This window comes from Pseudorca crassidens, chromosome 14 (assembly GCF_039906515.1).
Source record: "Pseudorca crassidens isolate mPseCra1 chromosome 14, mPseCra1.hap1, whole genome shotgun sequence".
Lineage (NCBI taxonomy): Eukaryota > Metazoa > Chordata > Mammalia > Artiodactyla > Delphinidae > Pseudorca > Pseudorca crassidens.
Genome location: NC_090309.1, coordinates 32687125 through 32711121, shown reverse-complemented (window position 1 = coordinate 32711121; position 23997 = coordinate 32687125). Strand labels below are relative to the sequence as shown.

The 23997-nt window shown below is 36.5% G+C and overlaps 1 protein-coding gene across 3 annotated transcripts in view; it reads right to left on the bottom strand.

The window, feature by feature from the left end:
- Nucleotides 1-3445: 3445 nt before the first annotated feature.
- GFPT1 (glutamine--fructose-6-phosphate transaminase 1) overlaps nt 3446-23997 on the bottom strand; it is a 72216-nt gene continuing 51664 nt past the window's right edge. For all 3 annotated transcript variants that reach the window (XM_067704839.1, XM_067704840.1, XM_067704841.1), the window contains 6 exons: nt 13167-13281; nt 12786-12913; nt 11664-11831; nt 10823-10984; nt 4732-10181; nt 3446-4496 (listed from right to left, as the gene is read on the bottom strand). In XM_067704839.1, coding sequence (XP_067560940.1) covers nt 10137-10181; nt 10823-10984; nt 11664-11831; nt 12786-12913; nt 13167-13281 — 618 coding nt within the window. In that variant the 3' untranslated portion in view covers nt 3446-4496; nt 4732-10136. The remainder of the gene's footprint in view (nt 4497-4731; nt 10182-10822; nt 10985-11663; nt 11832-12785; nt 12914-13166; nt 13282-23997) is intronic.

Genomic DNA, 23997 nt, shown 5'->3' with positions numbered 1-23997 from the left:
AAAATAGATAGCGAGTGGGAAGCAGCTGCATCACACGGGGAGATCAGCTGGATGCTTTGTGATGACCTAGAGGGGTGGGATAGGGAGGGTGGGAGGGAGGCTCAAGAGGGAGGGGATATGGGGATATATGTATACGTACAGCGGATTCACTTTGCTATACAGCAGAAACTAACACACCATTGTAAAGCAATTATACTCCAATAAAGATGTAAAAAAAAATTTATTGTGGTAAAATATATATAACAAAGTTCGGCATTTTAACCATTTTTAAGTGAATAATTCAGTGGTATCAATTACATTCACAATGCTGTGAAATCACCATCACTGTCTATTTTCAAAATTTTTTATCACCCCAAATGGAAACTCTCTACCCATAAGCAATAACTACCCATTCATCCTTCCCCCAGACCCTGTTAACCTCTAATCTAATACTTTGTCTCTATGAATTTGCCTAGATATTTCATAAGCAGAATCATATAATATTTGTCCTTCTGTGTCTAATTATTTCACTTACCATGTTTTCAAGGTTCACCCATGTTTTGGAATGTATCAACACTTCATTCCTTTTTATGGCCGAATAATATTCCACTGTATGTATTTGTCACATTCTGTTTATCCATTCACCTGTTAATGGACACCTAGGTTGTTTCTACACTTTGGCTATTGTGAATAATGCTGCTATAAACATCGGCACACAAATATTTGCTTGAGTCCCTGTTTTCAGTTCTATTGAGTATATAGCTAGGAATGGAATTGCTGAATCATATGGTAGTTCTATGTTTGACTTTTTGAGGAACTGCCATACTGTTTTCCATAGCAGCTGCGCAATTTTCAACTAACGTTTTTTATCTAAAATCTATCTTATATTATTATAGCTCCCTCAATTTTCCATGAATTAGGATTTGCCTAGTGAACATTTTCACATTCAGCTTTTCTCTGTCCCTGTTTTAAATGTCTCCTACATTGTTTATTACCAATGTATTTGGATATATTTCCCAAATTCTATTTTTTTCCTATCACTTTGGAAACTATACCCTATATCAGAAAAATGTTAACATGCATATATTTAACTTAACAAAATCCAAAGTTATTATCTTTACCCTCCTCTCACATAATAAAAGGGACTATGTTTTAACTATGCTCCCCCACTCCCAACTTATATTATTGTCTAGCATTTTATCATGGATTGTTCTATAGCTTCTCAAATTTAAAAAATTATTATTACTGTTTTGGACAGTCAGTGCTCTAGATTTACCCTCATTTCAGTGTTTCTTTGCTCACCATTCATTTATGTTGCATCTCAAATCTTTCTGGGATCATTTTCGCCTCACCTTAGCATTTATCTTTGAGAGATCCTTTAGTGAGAGCCCCAGTTTTTGTTGATTAGGTAATATATTTTTCCATCTTCCTTTTTTTTAAAATTAATTAATTTATTTTTGGCTGCGCTGGGTCTTTGTTGCTGCGCATGGGCTTTTTCTCTAGTTGCAGTGAGTGGGGTCTACTCTTCATTGCAGTGCACAGGCTTCTCACTGTGGTGGCTTCTGCTGTTGCAGAGCACAGGCTCTAGGTGCACGGGCTTCAGTAGTTGTGACACGCAGGCTCAGTAGTTGTGGCTCGCGGGCTCTAGGGCGCAGGCTCAGCAGTTGTGGCTCGCAGGCTCTAGAGAGCAGGCTCAGTAGTTGTAGCACACAGGCTTAGTTGCTCCACAGCATGTGGGGATGTTCCCGGACCAGGGCTCGAACCCGTGTCCCTGCACAATTATATATATTTATATATATATATGTATACACACACACACATTTATTTATGTAATAAATCAACTTTTCCCCCTTCTCCTTCCAATTATTCTACTTAAGACTACATAAGACTTTCATAACAAGGGGGATTGTTTTTAAGGAAGAGGAATAAACATCACACAGAGATGGATAGAGAAATTCAGGAAATGTATCTCCTTTTCTTGGGAAGGTGACTGCATCTTTGTTTCAACAGGGATAGTTGCTGTATATCAGGCAGAATCATGATATTCTTTTTGTTCTTCTTTGGAAATTTAAACATGGATACAAAGGTAAGTATAGATGCTGTGTATTCCAAAGGGTGAACTGTGATGGACAACATCTGTTCAATATTCTGTACTATCCTCACCCTTCTAAATTCTCCCCTCTACTGGATACCTGTACACAGAGATACAATTAGATTTCACCAAGGAGAGCCATTTGTGCACAATTTGGAAGGGAAAAGAGAAGTAAAAATAACATTCTCTAGTGGCAACTGCAAACAGACTAATGGGCATCAGATAGCTAATGTGGGACTCACCAATATCTTCCTGACAGTCATCCACCCCGATGCTTTGGGATCTGAGCAGCTGAGATCACCGACAGTAGCTCGCTGCAATTCCTACACTGGCAGATTTCACAGTGCCCTCCCTGATCTGCATTTCCCAGAATTAACGGCTGTGTAAACCCAATTCTCCCTATTAAATCCTTTCCTACTGGAAATGCCAGTAGTGATTTACAATTTCTTGACCAAACTCTTAACTCAGCAAGTAAAGGCACTGAAAGAAAAAATAAGGGGAAAAAAATGCTACTTAGACTATAACTTAGGTCAGCAAGTATTTTATTAAGCAACTGCTATGGCAGGCACACAGAGATATATGTTGTTTACGCTGAGTTCATCTGTCCATGGGTCCCGTTTCATATGATCTGTGTACCTGGTGTACCCAGTACACTGGACAGCACAAGGTTAAGATTGACAAGAAAAGCAAGACTTGGCTGTTAAATTTTTGTGAAGAGAATATCTATTTAAATAATGATTAAATTTTGAGGCATCCTATTTGAGCAAAAGCCAAGCCATTATAGATTCTTTAATTTTAAAAATAACATTAAAAATCAGCCCTATCTTCTGATAGGGTGATTGTCAACATTCTCAGAGCTGCCCTTACTTCATTTCAGCATATTAAGCCCAAAGGAGTCGAGAACCATTAACTTAAGAGCATCACACTTTGGGAAGGTCAAATTGAAGAGACCAATGTGTCTGTAAGGCAGCTAACTTTTCTCTATCTTGGGGAATCTCAGTCACTGCCCTTCATTCCTGTGTTCTGTCACAGGAACAACCAGGAATTTGCAAATAAATTGATATAAATCTGTCTCTGTTAAGAAAACAACTCAAAGTACTTAAGTTACTAACGTTGTGTCAGTAAAGTGAATTCTGCGCTCAGAGGCCAGTATATTTTTCCACTTCACTTAAAGCACAGAAAAAGACTACCTATATGAAGAAGTTTTAAAATTAATTTTTGGTTTCTTTCAAAGAAAGAAATGCTTTGAACTTCAGTGACACATGATTCCAAGTTAATAACCAAGAACATAAGACAGAAATCCTACGAAGATCTCCCACAGTTCCTAGGTTTCTCCATAGCAGCAGTAAAAGTGAATTAAGAATAAAATCAATATTGGGTTTATAATTTTATTCAAACGACAAATACAAAACAGAAAGCAAGAGATAAAATTCAAAGCAAATGTGCTCAATATTTCAAAACAACTCTATGTACAAAGTAAATAGGAAAAAACAACCACCACCAGAAGTCCCCATAAATCACACTGGCTAGATACATTCAAGTCTAACAGAAAGAAACCTGAATTTAATGCAATTTTGATTACCTAGAAACTGAAAGTCTTTATCGTCTCAGACTATTTTCCATCCCAGTTAGGGGCATTATTTGAAGACAAAGCTTTCTAACGAGTCCGTCTCACATTGAACTTGCCATAGTAAAACATCCTTGACTGATGCCACACTGGCTTTTCTTAATGCCAACAACAGTGTCACCTGAAAGGGGCCGTTGGCAGAAACAAACTGTAGTGATCCTGACACATCTAGACCTTTGCACCCTGGCTATTGCACGACAATCTAAAACTAATGGATATCAACCTTTGGGTCTCACAAAGTAAGAATATATTAGTTAAGAACAAGTGATCATTTGCCTTTTAGGTATAGTTCATCTAGAACTCTCAATGAGTATTTACCTATATTCCAGGCTTTGGGAATTCTGGCCATTTTCCTTCTAAGACCTCACCATATTTATCTCCATTTCAAAGCATGCAGAGCTAAGTGATGGAGGCAAAAATTAACCTCTAAATATCCCCTGGGTGTGCAATAGCTGTGAGTTCCACAATGTACCTTATTCGCATTGTTAGAAATAATGCAATCGGTCGCTAAACTGCAGAAATTAAGAGCATATGAAAACATGCCAATTGCTTTCATTCTAATAGGCATAAAGTCTTTTTAATTTTATATAAACATATACAAAGGCAGATTGATAAATGAATGGGAAGGAAATAACTATAATTCTATCCAGAGTGCACTTCTCCAACTGTTTACAAGCTCTGTTTTTTATTCCATATTTTCAATTACACATCCATATTCCATATCAAAAATTTTTTGAAATATGAAAAAGGAAATATGGCTACATAACAGCATTCTCTATAAGAAATACATGTGTGAACCTAGGCGTTTTTTTTTGTTTTGTTTTGTTTTTTTTTTTTTGCGGTACGTGGGCCTCTCACTGCTGTGGCCTCTCTCGTTGCAGAGCACAGGCTCTGGACGCACAGGCTCAGCGGCCATGGCTCACGGGCCCAGCCGCTCCGCGGCATGTGGGATCCTCCCAGACTGGGGCACGAACCCGTGTCCCCTGCATCGGCAGGCGGACTCTCAACCACTGCGCCACCAGGGAAGCCCAACCTTGGCGTTTTGAGTCAATGAATCATGTTAATATGAAGTTCACAAATAGTCTTTTCAACCTTGGAAATAATCTCTTGTGTACATGCTAACCAAAAAGAGAATAATAAATTTATCTTATTACATATACACTTCCTGGGGAGGGGTCAGCTGGTTAAATGACCTATAACCTGGCAACTTCTCTGTATATTATTACAAGATTACTTTTTTTTTTTTTTTTTGCGGTACGCGGGCCTCTCACTGTTGTGGCCTCTCCCGTTGAGGAGCACAGGCTCTGGACGCGCAGGCTCAGCGGCCATGGCTCACCGGCCCAGCCGCTCCGCGGCATGTGGGATCTTCCCGGACCGGGGCACGAACCCGTGTGCCCTGCATCGGCAGGCAGACTCTCAACCACTGCGCCACCAGGGAAGCCCTACAAGATTACTTTTTATCTCCAGGATGCTTGTTAAACTAATAAAGCTTCTACATCATTTTTTTTTAATTAGATAGAACTTAACCTCAGATTAATGGGAGAAACTTAAGGACTTCTTTCCTTCACCCAAAAAATTAAAGAACTTATTTTTCCTCAAATCCACTTCAATGAAAAGTGGCCTCTTAATTTTTAGGGAGATTATTTCTTGGCCTTTAATATGCACTCGGTAAATACTTACTGATAGTGAACTGAAGAGAATCTGAAGAAAACCTTTCACTAGGAGTAAAGCTAAATTTTATGTAAAAAAATGTGGCCTGTGGAAAAAATGATCCATGCTGGTGTGGATCTGGGCTTTGCTGCAGAGCAACACAGGGTGAAAGAGAGAGGAGAGATTGGGCTCAATTCTATGGGAAGGCAACACAGCACATCTATTCATTCAAACCACCCTGGCATAACTCTGTCTCCTGCAAAACACAGCAAGTGCTGTAAGCACTAGGCATAGAGATTTTAGCTTGCTGTTTATAAAAGGATCCTGTAAAAGGACTCTTTGTTCAATGATTAAGAGATTGCCAGATACTACAGAAACTTTAGATTTGGAGTATATGCTGTACTTGCTATTCACCCATCTTAAATATCCTTCTTTTGCAACTATCAATTCACTTAAACAAAGTTGCTGATCACTGCATACACCCAAATTTTAGTAAATTTGCTAAAAACAACATAGTGTCACAAAAAGTTCTAAAAGACTTGAGAAAGTATAATATTTACAGAGTATAACATCAGAAAAAGTAGAGCCTTTGTTTTATCTAACAATCCTTTTTAAATAATTGGGAAGTTGGAGTGAAGACGTGACTTTTAAATATATTTATGTAATATTTCTTCTTTTTAAAAGCAACAGTAATGAATAAACTTTTAGCATCAAAAATGTTTACCAACAACTAAAGTAAACATTGGCTACATTCTTAGTACAATACAATCTTTAACACAATGACAAACATGTATACACTTCAAATATTGGCAAATTGCTTCAAAATGCAATTCTCAGCAAGTTTTTGGTAACCTATTCACAGTTCAGAATTACAGTCACTGGACTCAGAAGACATGAGGAAGAAATGACCAACTGGCTCAGTAAACTAAACATTCATCTTGAAGAACAGAAAACTGAAACAAAGGCAGGATGATTCTAAAATTTCTAGCTCACAAGAAATATAATTTAAACAAATACTGAAAGTTTTATTTAAGCAAAAAATAAAAATTAACTGCAGAACAGTTTTAAAAAGCTAACAGGATCACTTCTATATTCATTCTGAAAACTAGTGTAGTAAGAAAGGTAATTTGAGAATTTCCTAAGAAGTTCTCGTTAGCCATTATTTATGGCATATTCCATAACATTGATATCAAGCTATTACAGACTCACAAGTTAATATGGCATAACTTTACAGTTTTGCTAGTTAACTATGATTTTTATTTTAACCCTGGATACTATTGGTTCAAAGCTAATATTACCATTCCTACTGGTTATCATGTCACAGATCTAAAGATACAGTTAAATTCATCAAGCTAGGGAAATACTGATAGATTAACAATCTTTAAATATTGTGGGGAAAAAATGATTTAATTGTTAAAACTTTTAAACCTGAGGCTCTAACACTAAAAACAAAGAAAGTAATCTGAAATATGTTTTCGCAGGTAAAACACCACCTGGTATTCTGGTATACAACATCTACTAAGTATGTGGATATAAGACTTCTTTATCTTTCTTTACCATTCCCTTCAATTTCTTTGGCCTTCACAAATTCAATGTGAGCTCTGAATTCTTTTTAAATAAATATTTTCAACGACATTGTGCTTTTTAGAAAAATCACTTAAGTTGTAGCATACAATAAGTAATTAACATGAGTCGTTCCCTTTTATTGCTATAGTATATATCCTAATTTAAAAAAAAAGAGAGAGAGAGAGGAAACTGATCCCAAAGGACTTCTTAAAATATGTTGGTTAAAGCAAACATTTCAGCTGGTTTTCCTTCTTTGAAGAGTTATAGAAATGTGTCAAAGGAATGCTACCAAGGAGCTAAAAAGGGGCTCTTTTCCTCTCATCCTCATAATTAACTCAGGTCAAGAGACCTGTATTCAAAAGGATAAGACAATGTCATCTCGGAAACAATTTCCTAGGAACCTAAGAGAGAAAATCTTTATTAGCACTCTGACAGCCCCGTCTGCACATCACACTGTGTCAGTTCCCTTTTAGTTGTGATGCTTGACTGTTTTCGCCTTTGAATCTAATGACTGCTGTTCCTTAGAGGACCACAGACACATGGATCTACCGCCTGTGATAACAGCTTACTCTACAGAATGCACTTCACCTCTTAGGAACATTATATGCACCAAAACTTGGACCATGATTTAAGTGAACAAATCCACTCACAACATTTAACAGCTCAACTTCATTTTTCTACTCTCTCACCCTGTGCCTTCCAATGATCCTAGTCTCCACGAGTGATGAGTCCATCTGGGGACAAGTGGACTTTGCTTTAAACAGGATGTATTTTTCAGTTTCTAGCACAGTGACTTTCCCATAATAGGGTGTTGACAGAGTTATAACAAACTAAAAACAGTTAACATTAACTTTCCTCCTACCATCTATTCCTATGGCATAGGTGATTTAAAAAGACAGAAAAGCTGACTGATGCCAAAGTTACAATCGTGTACTTGGCCATGTGTTAGATGCTAACATGACCTCTGGCCTACAAAGGGCTCATGACCTGCGGTAAGGAACTCTAAGTTATACATGAGTGAATTTAAATTTTAAATGTACTACAAGAAAGAATTTTGACAGAAAGGACTCCTTTTGTAGAATATCTTTCTGGAAAAATCAGATTTTCTTATCCTGTATTATACTGGTTTTAACTGAGCATCCGCACTTATTAGCAGTTTGCCTCATTACAGTATTTTTTGTGTTCATAATTCATAAAAGCACCTAAACATCACTACGCTAAACAGGGTAGGGAGCAAGAAGAAGGGGTAGGGAATGGAAGCCACGTTTGTTTGGAAAATACCACTTTTTTTTTTCTCACTATTAGTTTTTGAGATTTGGTTTAGAACTTACCCTAGCCTGAAGTGTATATGTGTGCTTGAGAGCTAGAGAAAGACAGACAGACACACCAAACACGCACACACGGAGAGGGAGAGGAAACAGAGACTGAAAATTAATGATTGATTTCACATATCAGTTTCACTTAGAAAGCTAATCTGAACTTTGGAAATGTTACAAATCCATATAAATCATGTGCATAAAATGCTAATATAAGAATGATACTACACACATACTAAAACTAGCAGGCCTACACAAAATAATATTAGAAACAATTAAAATAGATAAATATAGCTATAGTAGCTATATAGATGTGAACAGTAATCCTATTTCATTTTAAACAGGTTTCTAGTCTTAATCTAAGAGTCCTTCTGAATTACCTCAAAATATGCCAATTCTTTCTCTAACCCTAACACAAGGCAAAATTCTATGCTTCTCTTCCAATAGCTACTAGAAAATCGTAACCTCATCAAGAAGTTCAAACACAGAAAAAGGAAAAGACTGAGCTTACTTAATTATACTAAATATCTTACCTTCACAATTTAAAAGTGAAAACTTTAGAAAGAGAAGGACTTAACCAAAACATAAACACACTATCCTGTAACGCCCAAGGTATGGCCAAAAAAGCTCCGTGAAGAAATTATTACAACTTTTTGGGTGTCAAGCTAATATTCCACTTTAAATTTTTAAATCTAAATTGTAAGTTTCCATTTCTGACACTAGCTAGCTGAAGGCACCTCAGTATTATTTATATCTTCTTCATTCCTAAATATTTTTCAGGGGTAGAACAGAATATACAGAGAGAAAAATTCCTAGAAAGTAATACTAAATTTTATATAATCCTTCATTAATATCAGTGTAAAGCATATAGCTTTTTCTAATTCTAGCCCATCGTATACATTTAGAGTCAAATGATTAGTCAAAAGACTTGTAAATCTTCCAAACAACTGCAAGGAGCTTCCAAATTGGCACAAAGGTACTACCAGTTTGATGCAACAAGGCAGTGAGAGAAGTTAAAATTAACTGCAGGTAATTCTTCTCTGGGACAAAGTTGAAGAGAATTCTGAATATATTGGTATTGAGACATTTGATAGCAACTCTGTGTGGTGATTTCAAAGAATAAGATAAAATGTCATTCAGCAGTAATTAAAAAAAAAAAACTACAGATATGAGGAAATTAAAAACCACTTTCAGGACATGAAAAAACAAGGAGTAGGATATACAACATGTACGTATCCCATCTTCAAACTTAAAATCATATTGTCAATTGTACAAAGCAGCTCAAATTTAAAGTTTGTGCTATGAAACTGTGCAAGTATTTTCTATCAAGGGCTGGAGAAAACCAACACACTACTATACTATTTATCTTCCTAAGATACCTTGACATACAGATAACAGGCAATAAGTTTGAGAGACTAAGGTTAACCACTAGAAATCCCACAAAGAAAAGTTTTCAGTTTTTAAGATTTACAGTTTGATTTAAAAACAAAATAACAAACAAATTTCCAAATAAATCACAGTATCTTCTCTTTATAACTGAATTAAATGTCCAAGTACATTGCTGTTGGCTTTAAATATTCCAATTAAATGCACTACTCTTTCACTGGCCGCCTCTCAGATTGAAGTGGAGGGACCAGAAATCCAACACTCAGCATCCTTTAATGAAAATGAGAGCTAAATCTCTTTCTGACACCAATACCAATATAGATTCCATTATTCAAACTCCCTCACAAATTACTGGGAAAATATGAGGTAATTTCACAAAAATCACAAATTGAATGGAATAATTATAACTGATATATAAATAAGGATTTACTAGAAAAGGCTTAGGGGGTGATATTTTAAATCAAGGTTTTAAATACAAAAGGTGTCTTGTGTTGCTTAATTGCCCAGTTTCAGATGTTCCTTATTCTACGGTTACAGATTTGGCTAGATTCCGCGGGAAATCAACCTGCAAAAAAAAAAACCCAGCAATTTTTGAGAGATTATACAGATATTGGGGGGGGGGTAAATGGCTATAAGCAAATTATTTTTGATTATAAAAAACAGAAAATAGAAAACATGCTCATTAACCATCTTTACTATAGACTACAAAGAATTAGATTAGAAAATATAGTAATATAACTTTAAAAGACTTGAAATCAGGAAAAAGAATTCCAAAGGAGCCAGTTCGGCACATGAAAAACTCCTGTGGTCCTCTATGAGGTGGCATCCCTCTCAGGGGACACTAGAAACGTATAAGAGCAGATGTTTTGATTGTCACTTTGGTTGTCACAATGAATGAGGGACCAGGAATGCTGAGAGTCCTACAGTGTGTGAGAAAGTCCCAAATAAAGAATTTCCAATAGCTACCTCATTAAGAAACACAGAAAGAAAACAGGTAATCTCCAGTCATGGAGGTAACGTCCAAGTTTCCTTCAAGTCCATGGGTATGAAAATGTTAGGATATAACCTACACATTGGGCCATGGAAATATAACAAGTGACAGAGATATGTATGAGGGAATTCTCAAATTCTATTGCTAAAAATTTAGAAGGAAACTATCAAAATGTACCAGGGTGAAAAGCCAGACCAAAGCGGTCCACCACTTACATCATAGCCTCTCAGCACAGCCAGGTGGAAGGCCAGCAACTGTAAGGGGATCACGCTGAGAATGCCCTGCAGGCAGTCCACTGAGTGTGGCACCTTGATTGTTCTTTTTGTGTTCTTAATCGTCTCAGTGTCTTCCTTATCACAGATCACCACTGGCCGTCCCTGGGAAAGAAATCACACTCGCAATCACTGGTTAAGCAAAAGCAGGGCTGTAACACATGAGCGTGCAAATTTTGCACGGCACGATTCACACGTGGCCTCACTGACATAGGCTTATTTAAACTCACAATCCCGTGTGGTAAGTCTCACTCACAGTCAAGGAAACAGAAGCTTTGTAAGATTCGGTGCTTTCTTAAACTCACACAACTAAGAAATACCGGGCTTGGTACTTAATTCTAGGACTACCTGCCTTCAAAGCCCAAGTGTGTAACCACTACATTGTGACTAGAGACTAACATCTTTGGAAATTTACATACAAAGCCAAATGATCTGAAGAAAACTCCATTAAGCACAGCACCAGTAATATTCATGTAAAATCTAGTTTCTCCTGAAATACACATTTAAGAATATTAAATTAAGAACAGCATACACTAATTGAAGAAGACAGGACTTGGAGACCAAGACCTCATTTTTGATCTTGGTTCTGGTATTATGAGAACTATGAGCTAGGTCCTGTCAAAACTCCTGAGTATCTCAGATTACTCACATGGAAACCTAAGCATGTTTTGTAAGCCACCTGATGGGTACTGGTCTATCACTTTAAATGTCATAAAATTCAAATAAGCTTTAGTGACCCAACTCTTAACCCCCCAAGGTGTCCTCACAGCAGCTCCTGACTTACCTGCCTAGCAACCACCTGCTGAAGAGCATTCTGACACTTGGCATAGGTGTGATCTCTCATGATGATCATGATGACAGGCATCAACTTATCCACCAAAGCTAGAGGGCCGTGTTTCAACTCACCAGCAAGGATACCTTCAGAGTGCATGTAAGTGATTTCTTTGATTTTCTAATAGGAAGAAACTAGATTAGTCTTCAGTCTGTTTTTCAAAAACCCATTCTTTAAATATTACACAAGACATCTGATGTCTGAAGTCCCTGTCTATTTATCCAAAAGTATTAAAGGATCACTGATGTGCAAATATAGCTAACAGGTTAACTGATCGTTATTTCTAAATATAATGTCAACAACTATCTGGAAGTCCACAAGGGCTTTTTGAAGAGTTTAGACTATCATGAATGTACTCATATTTCTTTGTAACTGATCTCCCAATTGCTTCATATTTGACCTCAATTAAATCTCACACCTAGAGAACTTAATATTTATTTTATTCATATTTGGACAAAAAAATAACCCAAGTTCCTTGCTAAACCCACGGTATCATGCTAAAATGTACTCTTCTTGATTTTCACTTTTGAATTAAGTATTCTGTTATACTTTGTTATACCTCAAGGTAAACAAATCAGAATGCATAAATATAAAGCCACTTTTGTAAAACTTCCACCTATTTCATTCAGTCTAAAAGTATGACTGGGACTTCCCTGGTGGTGCAGTGGTTAAGAATCCACCCACCAATGCAGGGGACACGGGTTCGAGTCCTGGTCAGGAAGATCCCACATGCCGTGGAGCAACTAAGCCCGTGTGCCACAACTACTGAGCCTGTGCTGTAGAGCTCACATGCCACAACTACGGAAGCAGTGTGCCACAACTACTGAAGCCCGCGCCCCCTAGAGCCCATGCTCCGCAACAAGAGAAGCCACCGCCATGAGAAACCCATGCACCACAACGAAGAGTAGCCCCCGCTCGCCACAACTAGAGAAAGCCTGCGTGCAGCAATGAGGACCCAATGCAGCCAAAAATAAATAAATAAATAAAATTTTAAAAATAAATAAATAAATAAAAGTATGGCTATGTGCCAGGTCCATAAGTCAACATTCTGAAATTGTAAGTGAGAAGACTTACTAGGGCCCCTTCAAGACAAGTAGCATAATGATAGCCACGTCCCATTATCAAGACTGACTTCTGGTGATAAAGTTCTGTTGCCAGTTTCTGAATTTCATCATCCATGCTCAAAACTTCCTTAATTAAATCTGTTAAGAAGTAATATTAGCAAAATCTATGAAAAGAGAACAATAAACTAAACCAATATAATAATAATAACATACGGGTAGCAACCGATAAAAAACCAACGTTTCTAATCTTCTGTGCTATCACTGTGGGGGTTTTAAACGCACAGGTGTAAAGTAAAAAGATCTTGCTGACTAAATAGGTACAAGCCACAGCTTCACCCATTTATTTCCCACCCCCTTAGACAACAAGTAGAGTGTGTGAGTATCTTCATACCAGGCAGCCGCTTCAATCCAAGCATGATCTCTTTGCGTCTCTCTTGCATGGAGATCCTGTCATCACACATCATAAGAGCAAACATCACAAGGGATACAAACTGGCTTGTGTATGCCTGAAATACCACAAAAAAGCAGAAGAATTAGTTGCAGTTGTATTTTAAGAAGCTGGAATTTTTAATTTAAAAAGACGAAAATAAAAAAATTCCCACTGGTTTAAGTGCATATTTTTTAAAAAACAGCATTAGTAGCAGCAAAGTAAACCAGTATTTAGGAAATCTACCACTGTTCTCCTTTTCCGAATTTGAGCAAATAACTTAACCTTTATTTCCAAATACCAAATATAAGTTCCTTTTAATGCAGTGAATGCTTATGAAATCCCTAATACAGTACCCTCAAGAAAGGAAGAGAAATGAACCAAAGGAAGGTAAGTAGAGAGTAAATCTGCATGTGCATAACCAAATAAGCTTCGAATGTAAATCAAAAATAAGGGTTTAAAAGCCTCTCCTTAATGTACTTGCACTGGTTTTGTTGGATTTTTAAAAAATTTTCTCTTTGATTTTTCACTTTTGTCTATTGCCTGTTCTTACTACTTTTTTTTTTTTAATTTTGGCTAAAAATTTTTTTAAAGTTCAACTGTAGAAAAGTAAATAGAAATAAGAATAAGCCTCAATCTTATTAGTAGGAATAATTACATTAATAACATTATTAATAACACTGTGAGTAATTACTTTCGATTTTTACTATTTTTTCCTTTATACTGTTAAGAAAATTATTAGTAGGTGTAATTTTATAAGTTGTGCTATTCTTTTTTTATTCTATTTTAATTTAATTTTATGTTTGGCCACGCTACATGGCTTGCAGGATCTTAGTTGCCCAACCAGGGATCAAACCCATGCCCCCTGGAATGGGAGCAAGGAGTCCTAACCACTGGACCACCAGGGGATTCCCCAAGTGCGTTCATTCTTTTTTTTTTTTTCCATTAACCAATTAATTAATTTACTTAATTTTGGCTGTGTTGCGTCTTCATTGCTGTGCACGGGCTTTCTTTAGTTGTGGCGAGCAGGGGCTACTCTTTGTTGCAGTGCACGGGCTTCTCACTGAGGTGGCTTCTCTTGTTGCGGAGTATAGGCTCTAGGTGCACAGCCTTCAGTAGTTGCGGCACACAGGCTTCAGTAGTTGTGGCACACAGGCTCAGTAGCTGTGGCACATGGGCTCAGTAGTTGTGGCTTGCAGGCTCTAGAGCGCAGGCTCAGTAGTTGTGGTGCATGGGCTTAGTTGCTCCGCGGCATGTGGGATCTTCCCGGACCAGGGATCAAACCCATGTCCCCTGCATTGGCAGGCGGATTCTTAACCACTGAGCCACAAGGGAAGCCCATGTGTTTATTCTTAATTAACATCACAAGCACTTTCCCAAGACAGAATGCTTTCTATCTTGTTTACTAGTGTGTAATAACCTTGAGTAGTTTTTTCCCTTTTGGGTCTCAGATGGTCTACCTCTTAAAGATACATAATACTTACAAGATAATCATGAGAATTAAATGAAACAAATGTAAAGCATTCAGCATAATGCCTGACATACAGGCTCAAAACAAACTTTTCATTAATGAAAATTTGAACTAACAGACATTTATTTTCGGAGGCTACAGAATGTAAATATTTGAAAACTTGCGGTCTCACTGCCAAGCCCATTTTGATTCCTGTTAGCAACATATGAGTGTGAGATATGCCTATTTTACCACATTCTTTGCAATATTGAGAACTACCCTATTAACGAATTTTTACCATTAGACTGCTGGACAAATGTACTCTCATGACTACTTCACCATACATATCTTGAATCCAAAAAATTAACATTATTTTTCATATTTGTTAGCCATTTATGTTTTCTCTTTTGAAAGTTAATTTCATTATTCTTCACTCGTTTTTTGACTTGGGTTTGTTTTCTTTTCAGTTGGTCTTAAAAAGGTCTCTATTGTTACATTTCAAATACATTTTCCCAGTTTAGGTTAACCTTTTACAATGGTGTTTATTCACACAGAAGTTTTAATTTTTTAACTTTATGTCATGCTTTGAAGCTTAAATAGTCCTTCCATCCTAACATCAGTTAAGCATTATTAAATTTTCTTAATTCTGTTGTTTCCATTGTCCCTTTTCACTTTTTTCTTTACATTTTTATTCATCTGAAATTAATTTTAGTGCAAGATGTTAAGTTGTTTTTATTTTTATAAATACACAATTTTCCCTCCATTTCGCCCCACCCTATCTCTCAAATGTCAAGTTTGAGACATTTCCTGTAGCCTAAGCTATTTGATACACTAGAGCTATGTTGCAGGACTATAGATTCTGTCCCAGATTTGTCATTTTATTTATAAAACAATATTCCCATCCAGAAACATCATATTTCTATAAATTTGTTAGGAATTTAAAAGTCTAAAGAGTTATATAGTTTTCATTTATTTGACAAATATTTATGGATATCTTACACATTTCTTGGTAGACTTATTTTTAAGTATTTTTTATAGCTATTGAAAAATAGAATTCCCCCCCTCCAAACACACACCCCCGTACTTTTCTAAGTAGTCACTGTCGGTTTATAGAGAAAACTTTTTGTATATTTAAAAAAAATTTTTATTTAAGGATAATTGATGTATAATATTATATAATTTACAGGTGTACAATAAAGTGATTCACAATTTTTAAAGGTTATACTCGATTTATAGTTATTATAAAATACTGGCTATATTCCCCATGTTTTACCTTGTAGCATATTTTACACACAATAGTTTGTACCTCTTCATCCTCTCCCCCTATAATACTGCCACACCCCTCTTCCCTCTCCCCACTGGTAACCACTAGTTTGTTCTCTGTACCTGTGACTCTGTTTCTTTTCTGTTATAGTCACTAGTTTGTTGTATTTTTTAGATTCTACATGTAAGTGACATCACACAGTATTTGTCTCTCTCTGCCTGACTTATTTCACTCAGCATAGTGCCCTCCAGGTCCATCCCTGTTGCTGCAAATGGCAAAACTTCATTTTTTTTTATGGCTGAGTAGTAGCCCATTGTGTGATATTATATATAAATACCACATCTTCTTTATCCAGTCATCTGTTGGTAGACACTTAGGTTGCTTCCATATCATGGCAATTGTAAATAATGCTGCTATGAACATTGGGGTGCGTGTATCTTTTCAAATTAGTGTTTTTATTTTCTTCAGATATACACTGAGAACTGAAATTGCTGGATCATATGATAATTCTATTTTTAGTTTTTTGAAAATTCTCCATACTGTTTTCCACAGTGGCTGTATCAATTTACATTCCCACCAAAAGCGTATGAGAGTTCTCTTTTCTCCGTATCCTTGTCAACATTTGTTATTTGTGTTCTTTTTCATGATAGCCATTCTGATAAGTGTGAGGTGGTATCTCGTAGTGGTTTTGATTTGCATTTTTCTGATGATTAGCGATGTTGAACATCTTTTCATGTGCTTGCTGGCCATCTACATGTACTCTTTGGAGAAATGTCTATTTGGGTCTTCGGCCAATTTTGTATTCAGTTGTTTATTTGATGTTGAGTTGTATGAGTTGTTTATATATTTTAAATATTAACCCCTTATTGGTCATATCATTTGCAAATATTTTTCCCATTCAGTAGGTTGTCTTTTGTTTTGCTGATGGTTTCCTTTGCTGTGCAAAAGCTTTTAAGTTTAATTAGGTCCAATTTGTTTATTTTTGCTTTTGTTTCCATTACTCTAGGAGAAGGATCCAAAAATACAGTGTGGCGATTTAGGTCAAAGAGTATTCTGCCTATGTTTGTTTCTAGAAGTTTTATGATTTCCAGTCTTACATTCAGGTCTTTAACCCACTTTGAGTGTAGTTTTATACGTGGTGTTAGAGAACGTTCTAATTTCATTCTTTTACATGTAGCTGTCCAGTTTTCCCAGTACCACTTATTGAAGAGATTGACTTTTCTCCACTGTATATTCTTGCTTCCTTTGTCATAGATTAATTGAACATAAGTGCATGGGTTTATTTCTTGGCTCTCTATTCTGTTCCATTATTCTATGTGTATGTTTTTGTACCACCACCATACTGTTTTGACTACTATAGCTTTGTAGTACAGTCTGAAGTCAGGGAGCATGATTCCTCCAGCTCTGTTCTTCTTTCTCAAGATTATTTTGGATATTGGAGTCCTTTTGTGTTTCCATACAGATTTTAAAATTACTTGCTCTAGTTCTGTAAAAATGGCATTGGTATTTTGATAGGAATTACACTGAATCTGTAGATTGCCTTGGATAGTATGTTCATTTAACAATATTAATTCTTCCAATCCAAGAATACAGTATGTTTCTATCTGCATTGTCTTCAATTTCTTTCATCAGTGTCTTATAGTTTTCAAAGTACAGGTCTTGTAACTCCTTAGGTATATTTATTCCTAGGCATCTTATTCTTTTTGAAGCGATGGTAAATGGAATTATTTCCTTAATTTCTCTTTCTGATAGTTCATTGTTAGTGTATAGAAATGCAACAGGTTTCTGTATATTAATTTTGTATCCTGCAACTTTACCGAATTCACTGTAAAGCTCTAGTAGTTTTCTGGTGGCATCTTTAGGATTTTCTATGTATAGTATCATGTCATCTGCAAAAACAGTGACAGTTTTACTTCTTTCTTTCCAATTTATAGTCCTTTTACTTCTTTCTCTTGTCTGATTGCTATGGCTAGGACTTCAATACTATGTTGAATAAAAGTGTTGACAGCAGGCATCCTTGTCTTGTTCTTGATCTTAGAGGAAATGTTCTCAGGTTTTCACCGAGTATGATGTTAGCTGTGGGTTTGTCATAATATGACCTTTATTATGTTGAGGTAGGTTCTCTCTATGCCCACTTTCTAGAGAGCTTTTATCATAAATGGATGTTGAATTTTGCCAAAAGCTTTTTCTGCATCTATTGAGATGATCACTTGGTTTTTATTCTTCAATTTGTTCATGTGATGTATCACAATGATTGACTTCTGGATACTGAAAAACTCTTGCATCCCTGGGATAAATCCCACTTGATCCTGGTGTATGATCCTTTTCATGTATCATTGAGTTTGGTTTGCTAATATTTTGTTGAAGATTTCTGCATCTTTGTTTTTCAGTGATACTGGCCTGTAGTTTTCTCTTTGTGATATCTTTGTGTGGTTTTGGTATCAGGGTGATGTCAGCCTAACAGAATGAGTTTGACAGCGTTCCTTCCTCTGCAAGTTTTTGGAATATTTTGACAAGGATAGGTGTTAACTCTTTTCTAAATGTTTGGTAGAATTCACCTGTGAAGCCACTGGTCCTAGATTTTTGTTTACTTGGAATTTTAAAATTACTGGTTCAATTTCATTACTGATAATTGGTCTATCCAAATTTTCTATTTCTTCCTGGCTCAGTCTTGGGAGATTATACATCTTCAAAGAATCTGTCCATTTCTTCTAGGTTGTCCATTTTATTGGCATATAGTTGTTTGTAGTAGTCTCTTACGATCTTCTGTATTTCTGTAATGGTAGTTGTAACTTCTCCTTTTTCATTTCTGATTTTACTGATTTGTGCCCTCTCTCTTTTTTTCTTGATGAGTCTGGCTAAAGGTTTATCAATTTTGTTTATCTTTTCAAAGAACCAGTTTTTCGTTTCATTGATCTCTTCTATTATTTTTTTAGTCTCTATTTTATTTCTTCTCTGATCTTTATGCTTTCTTTCCTTCTACTAACTTTGGGCTTTTTCTTTCTCCAGTTTGTTTAGGTGTAAGGTTAGGTTATTTATATGAGATTTTTTCTTATTTCCTGAGGTATTCTGAGGAATACCTTATACCTGAGGTATCACCATAAACTTCCCACTTAGAACTGCTTTTGCTGCGTCCCAAAGGTTTTGGATCATCATGTTTTTGTTTGCATTTTTCTCTAGGTATTTTTCATTTCCTCTTTGATTTCTTCAGCGATCCACTGGTTGTTTAGTACCATGTTGTTTAGCCTCCTCATTTGTGTTTTCTGCAGTTTTTTCCTTGCAGTTGACTTCCAGTCTCATAGCATAGTGGTCAGAAAAGATGCTTGATATGATTTTAATTTCTTTTTTAATTTATTTTTGGTTGCGTTGGGTCTTTGCTGCTGTGTGCAGGCTTTCTCTAGTTGCGGGGTCTACTCTTCGCTGCGGTGCGCAGGCTTCTCATTGTGGTGGCTTCTCTTGTTGTAGAGCACAGACTCTAGGCACGTGGGCTCAGTAGGTGTGGCTTGCACGCTCTAGAGCACAGGCTCAGTAGTTGTGGCACACGGACTTAGTTGCTCCACAGCATGTGGGATCTTCCCGGAGCAGGGATCCAACCCGTGTCCCCTGCATTGGCAGGGAGATCCTTAACCACTGCGTCACCAGGGAGGTCCCTTGATATGATTTTAATTTTCCTAAATTCACCAAGTCTTGTTTTGTGGCCTAGCATGTGATCTATCCTGGAGAATGTACCATGTGCACATAAAAAGAACGTGTACTTTGCTGCTTTGGGATGGAATGCTCTACACATATCAATTATGTCCCTCTGGTGTAATGTGTCATTTAAGGCCAGTGTTTCCTTGTTGATTTTCTGTCTGGATGACTGGTCCACTGACGTAAGTGGGGTGTTAAAGTCCCCTACTACTATTGTGTTACTGTTGATTTCTCCCTTTATGTCGGTTAGTATTTGCTTTATGTATTTAGGTGCTCCAATGCTGGGTACATATATATTTACAATCGTTTAATCTTCTTCTTGGACTAATCCCTTGGTCATTATGTAGTGTCCTCCTTTGTCTCTTGTAACAGTCTTTAAAATCTGTCTTGTCTGATATAAGTATTGTTACCCCAGCTTTCTTTTGATTTCCATTTGCATGGAATTCCTTTTCTCATTCCCTCATTTTCAGTCTGTGTGTGTCTTTAGATCTGAAGTGAGTCTCTTATAGGCAGCATATATATGGGTCTTGCTTTTGTATCCATTCAGCCACTCTCTCTTTTGATTAGAGCACTGAGTCCATTTACATCTAAGGTAATTAATGATATGTATGCTATTGCCATTTTATTACTTGTTTGGGGGTTGTTTTGTAGGTCTTTTTTTTTTTTTCCTTTTTTCTTGTTTTGTTCTCTTGTGATCTGACGACTATCTTTAGTGTTGTCTGTATTCCTTTTGCCTTTTTTGGTTTATATCTATTATAGATTTTTGGTTTGTGGTTACCGTGAAGTTTTTATATAGCAATATGTATATATGTGTGTGTGCGTGATTGTTTTAAGTTGCCAGTCTCTTAATTTCAAATGCATGTTAACAACCCTGCATTTGTACTCTCCTCCTCTCATGATTACTGTTTTTGATATATTTTACATTTAACTGTATTGTGCATCCCTTAACTGCTTATTGTGGACATATATGACTTTACTGCTTTGTCTTTAACCATTCTACTAGCTTTGTGGGTGGATGACTTCCTATTTTTACTGTATGTTTGCCTTTATTGATGAGCTTTTTCATTTCATAATTTTCATGTTTCTAGTTGCAGCCATTTCTTTTTCGCTTAGAGGAATTTCCTGAACATTTCTTGTAGAGCTGGTTTGGTGGTGCTGAACTCTTTTAGCCTTTGCTTGTCTGTAAAGCTTTTGATCTCTCCAACAAATCCGAACAAGAGCCTTGTTGGTTAGAGCAGCGGTCCCCAACCTTTTTGGCACCAGGGACCGGTTTCGTGGAAGACAATTTTTCCACGGTCGGGGGTGGGGGGGTTCAGGAGGTAATGCAAGTGATGGGGGGGATGGTTCAGGCAGTAATGTGAGTGATGGGGAGCAATGGGAACAGCAGATGAATCTTCGCTCACTTGCCCACCACTCACCTCCTGCTGTGCGGCCGGTTCCTAACAAGCCATGGACTGGCACCGTTCCACAGCCCAGCACCATTCCACAGCCCAGGCGTTGGGGACCCCTGGGTTAGAGTATTCTTGGGTGTAGGTTTTTCCCTTTCATTGCTTTAAATAAAACATGCCACTCCCTTCTGGCCTGCAGGGTTTCTGCTAAAGGTCAGCTGACAGCCTTATGGGAGTTCCCTTGTATGTTATCTCTTGCTTTTCCCTTGATGCTTTTAACAGTCTCTCTTTCTCTTTAATTTTTGTCATTTTAATCGCAATGTGTCTTGGTGTTTTCCTCTTTGGGTAAGTCCTGTATGGGACTCTCTGGGCCTCCTGGATTTGGATGTCTATTTCTTTTCCAAGTTAGGGAAGTTTTCAGCTATTATGTCTTCAGATATGTTCTCTGCCCCTTTCTCTCTCTCTTCTCCTTCTGGAACCCCTATACTGCAAATATTAGTACACTTGATGTTATCGCAGAGGTCTCTCAAACTGTCCTCATTTCTTTTCATTCTTCTTTTCTTTTTTCTGTTCAGCATCAGTGATTTTCACTACTCTGTCTTCTATTTTATATATGTTTTCTATAAAGCACCTTACATGAATTTTTATCCATTCTAAGAAGTTTCTGACTTGATTTTCTTAAGTTCTACAGGTAGTCAATCATATCAATTGCAAATAAGAATTTGTTTCCTCCTTTCCTGCTGTTTTAATTTTTCTTACTAAACTGGACAGAACTTCTAGAATAGGGATAGCAAATACGTTTCATATAGAGTCAATCCTTACCTACTGGTTGTCACAGTGAAACATTATGTTGAGAAGGATTCTAAGGGCACCTTTTTTGCTTTGCAGTAATACAGATAAAATCCTAGGAAGGTTCCAGAAGAACAGCTAAGGCCCACCAAGATAAAGGTCCTGAAGCTTTCTATTTTGCTGTTCACTCATCCATTTTTCTCTATTATTTGCCTCCTTCTGCTTCATTGGGTTTCCTTCTTCTACCTTTTTGAGTTCAATACTCAGTTCATTTTCTTTTTGAAGCATTTAATGCTATGAACATACTTCTATCACTCTGGCCACACTATCTAAATTTTTACCCATATTGTTCATTATAGTTATTTTTTCTAATAAGTCTTTTTAAATGGCAATTCTGATATGGTTCTAACTCAAGTTATTTAAAGAAACGTTTTTATGTTCCAGGCATTTGAGGTTTTTATTTACATTTTTATTATTAATCACTAGGATTACTGTGATATTGTCAGCTACAGTGCTATGAATAATTCATCTTGGGTTTTTTTATAGATTATATGCTGAATTTCTACTACTCTTCTCTGGATAAGGGATCACGTCATGAGTGAATATTTTCCTGTCATAATGTGGATAGTGAGCCTCCTGTACAATAAAATCACAGTCTGCTAATGCTCCTTACCTTCCCAATAGTTAAATTAGATTCCCTGTTTCCTCTCGCTGCACCTCCCAGCTACCAGGTGCTCATACATCCTCCACAGCTACCTGTCCCTGTCCTCCTATGTGTTCCACTGGCAGACTGGGATTTTTTTCCCCTTAGCACTAAAGTGGATTTTCAGTCCCTTGCCTCCAATCTAACAATCATACCTGTATTCTAAGTTCCAGTCCTTCCCAGTCTACTTCTTTCTACTGAAGTTTACTTTTCAATAAACCAATTAATCAGAAAATATACTATCAGGACAGAGGGAGAGACCCAATATCTTGGACTCCTGGGATACCTAAATTGTTTCCAATCCAAAATGATCAGATAATGAGTATTCTGGTTCCTCCAGCCCATAAATAAAAATGTTATTCTACAGAGTATGCTTCTTTGTTTGGACTTAAAACATCTCAGCACTGGTTTTTAAAAGCAAATATTAAACAGAGTAACTTTAATGCACATATTTTTTCTATTGCATTCAGCTTAATTTCCAATTTCATGTTTTTCATTTCATCAATACACACCAGGCAACCAATTATGAAAAAAATAAGCTACACCTCACATTTAGAATTACTGAGGTTTGAAAGAATTTACCAGGACAATGCTGACTCTGAACTTTTCAACTTGGTTTTACTTTTTATTCAGCCAAAAATAAAAGTTATACTGGTTTATTTTTTTTAAAAAATCAACAAAAGTCAGTACTGTGGTGAACTTCTAAACACCTGCAATAACATACAAGAATTACTGAGTCTGCACAGTTATACCCATCGATTTCTACAGCAATATCAAATTATCTACGGTCAAACATTCTGAGAAATTTAATAATATCTCTCTAACCTTGACAGTTTTTCAGGCAAAGTTGGGAATTAATCATCAAGATTATAGAATTCTTATGCTAGCCCTATCATGGAGCCCAGGGATCAGGATTAATTAGAATTTCTTTCGTCACCCATTAACATATAAACTTATACTTGCCATTCAGAAATGATCTATAACTAAACACCCCCAAACTTTTAAATAACTCCACGCCCAGAATGTCTATAGCAGTTAAGGAAAACAAAATAACTTTAGAATCCAAGAAAATTTAAACTAAGACTAAGCTGCCATAATACTAAATTTTTTCAGGGAGCCATTTTTTTAAAGAATTACAGTATATACTATAAAAAGATGCTTCTTTTCCTATACAAGATGTAACCATTGGAAGAACCTGGGTAAAGAGTACATGGACTTCTCTACTATCTTTGCAACTTCCTATAAATCTACAGTTATTTCAAAACAAAAAGATTTTAGAAAAGGACTTACAGAGAAAAAACAAACTATTGATACAAATAACACATGAAAAAATCTCAAAACGTCATGTTAAATGGAGGAAGCTAGATACAAAAGACATGTATTACACAATTCTATTTATAAGAAATTTCTAGAAAATGAAATAATATAGCAAGAGAAAGCAATACTTGCCTGAGGCTGAGGCAGAGGGGTAGGAGTGGGAATTGACTGGAAAGGGGGACAAAGGAACTTTT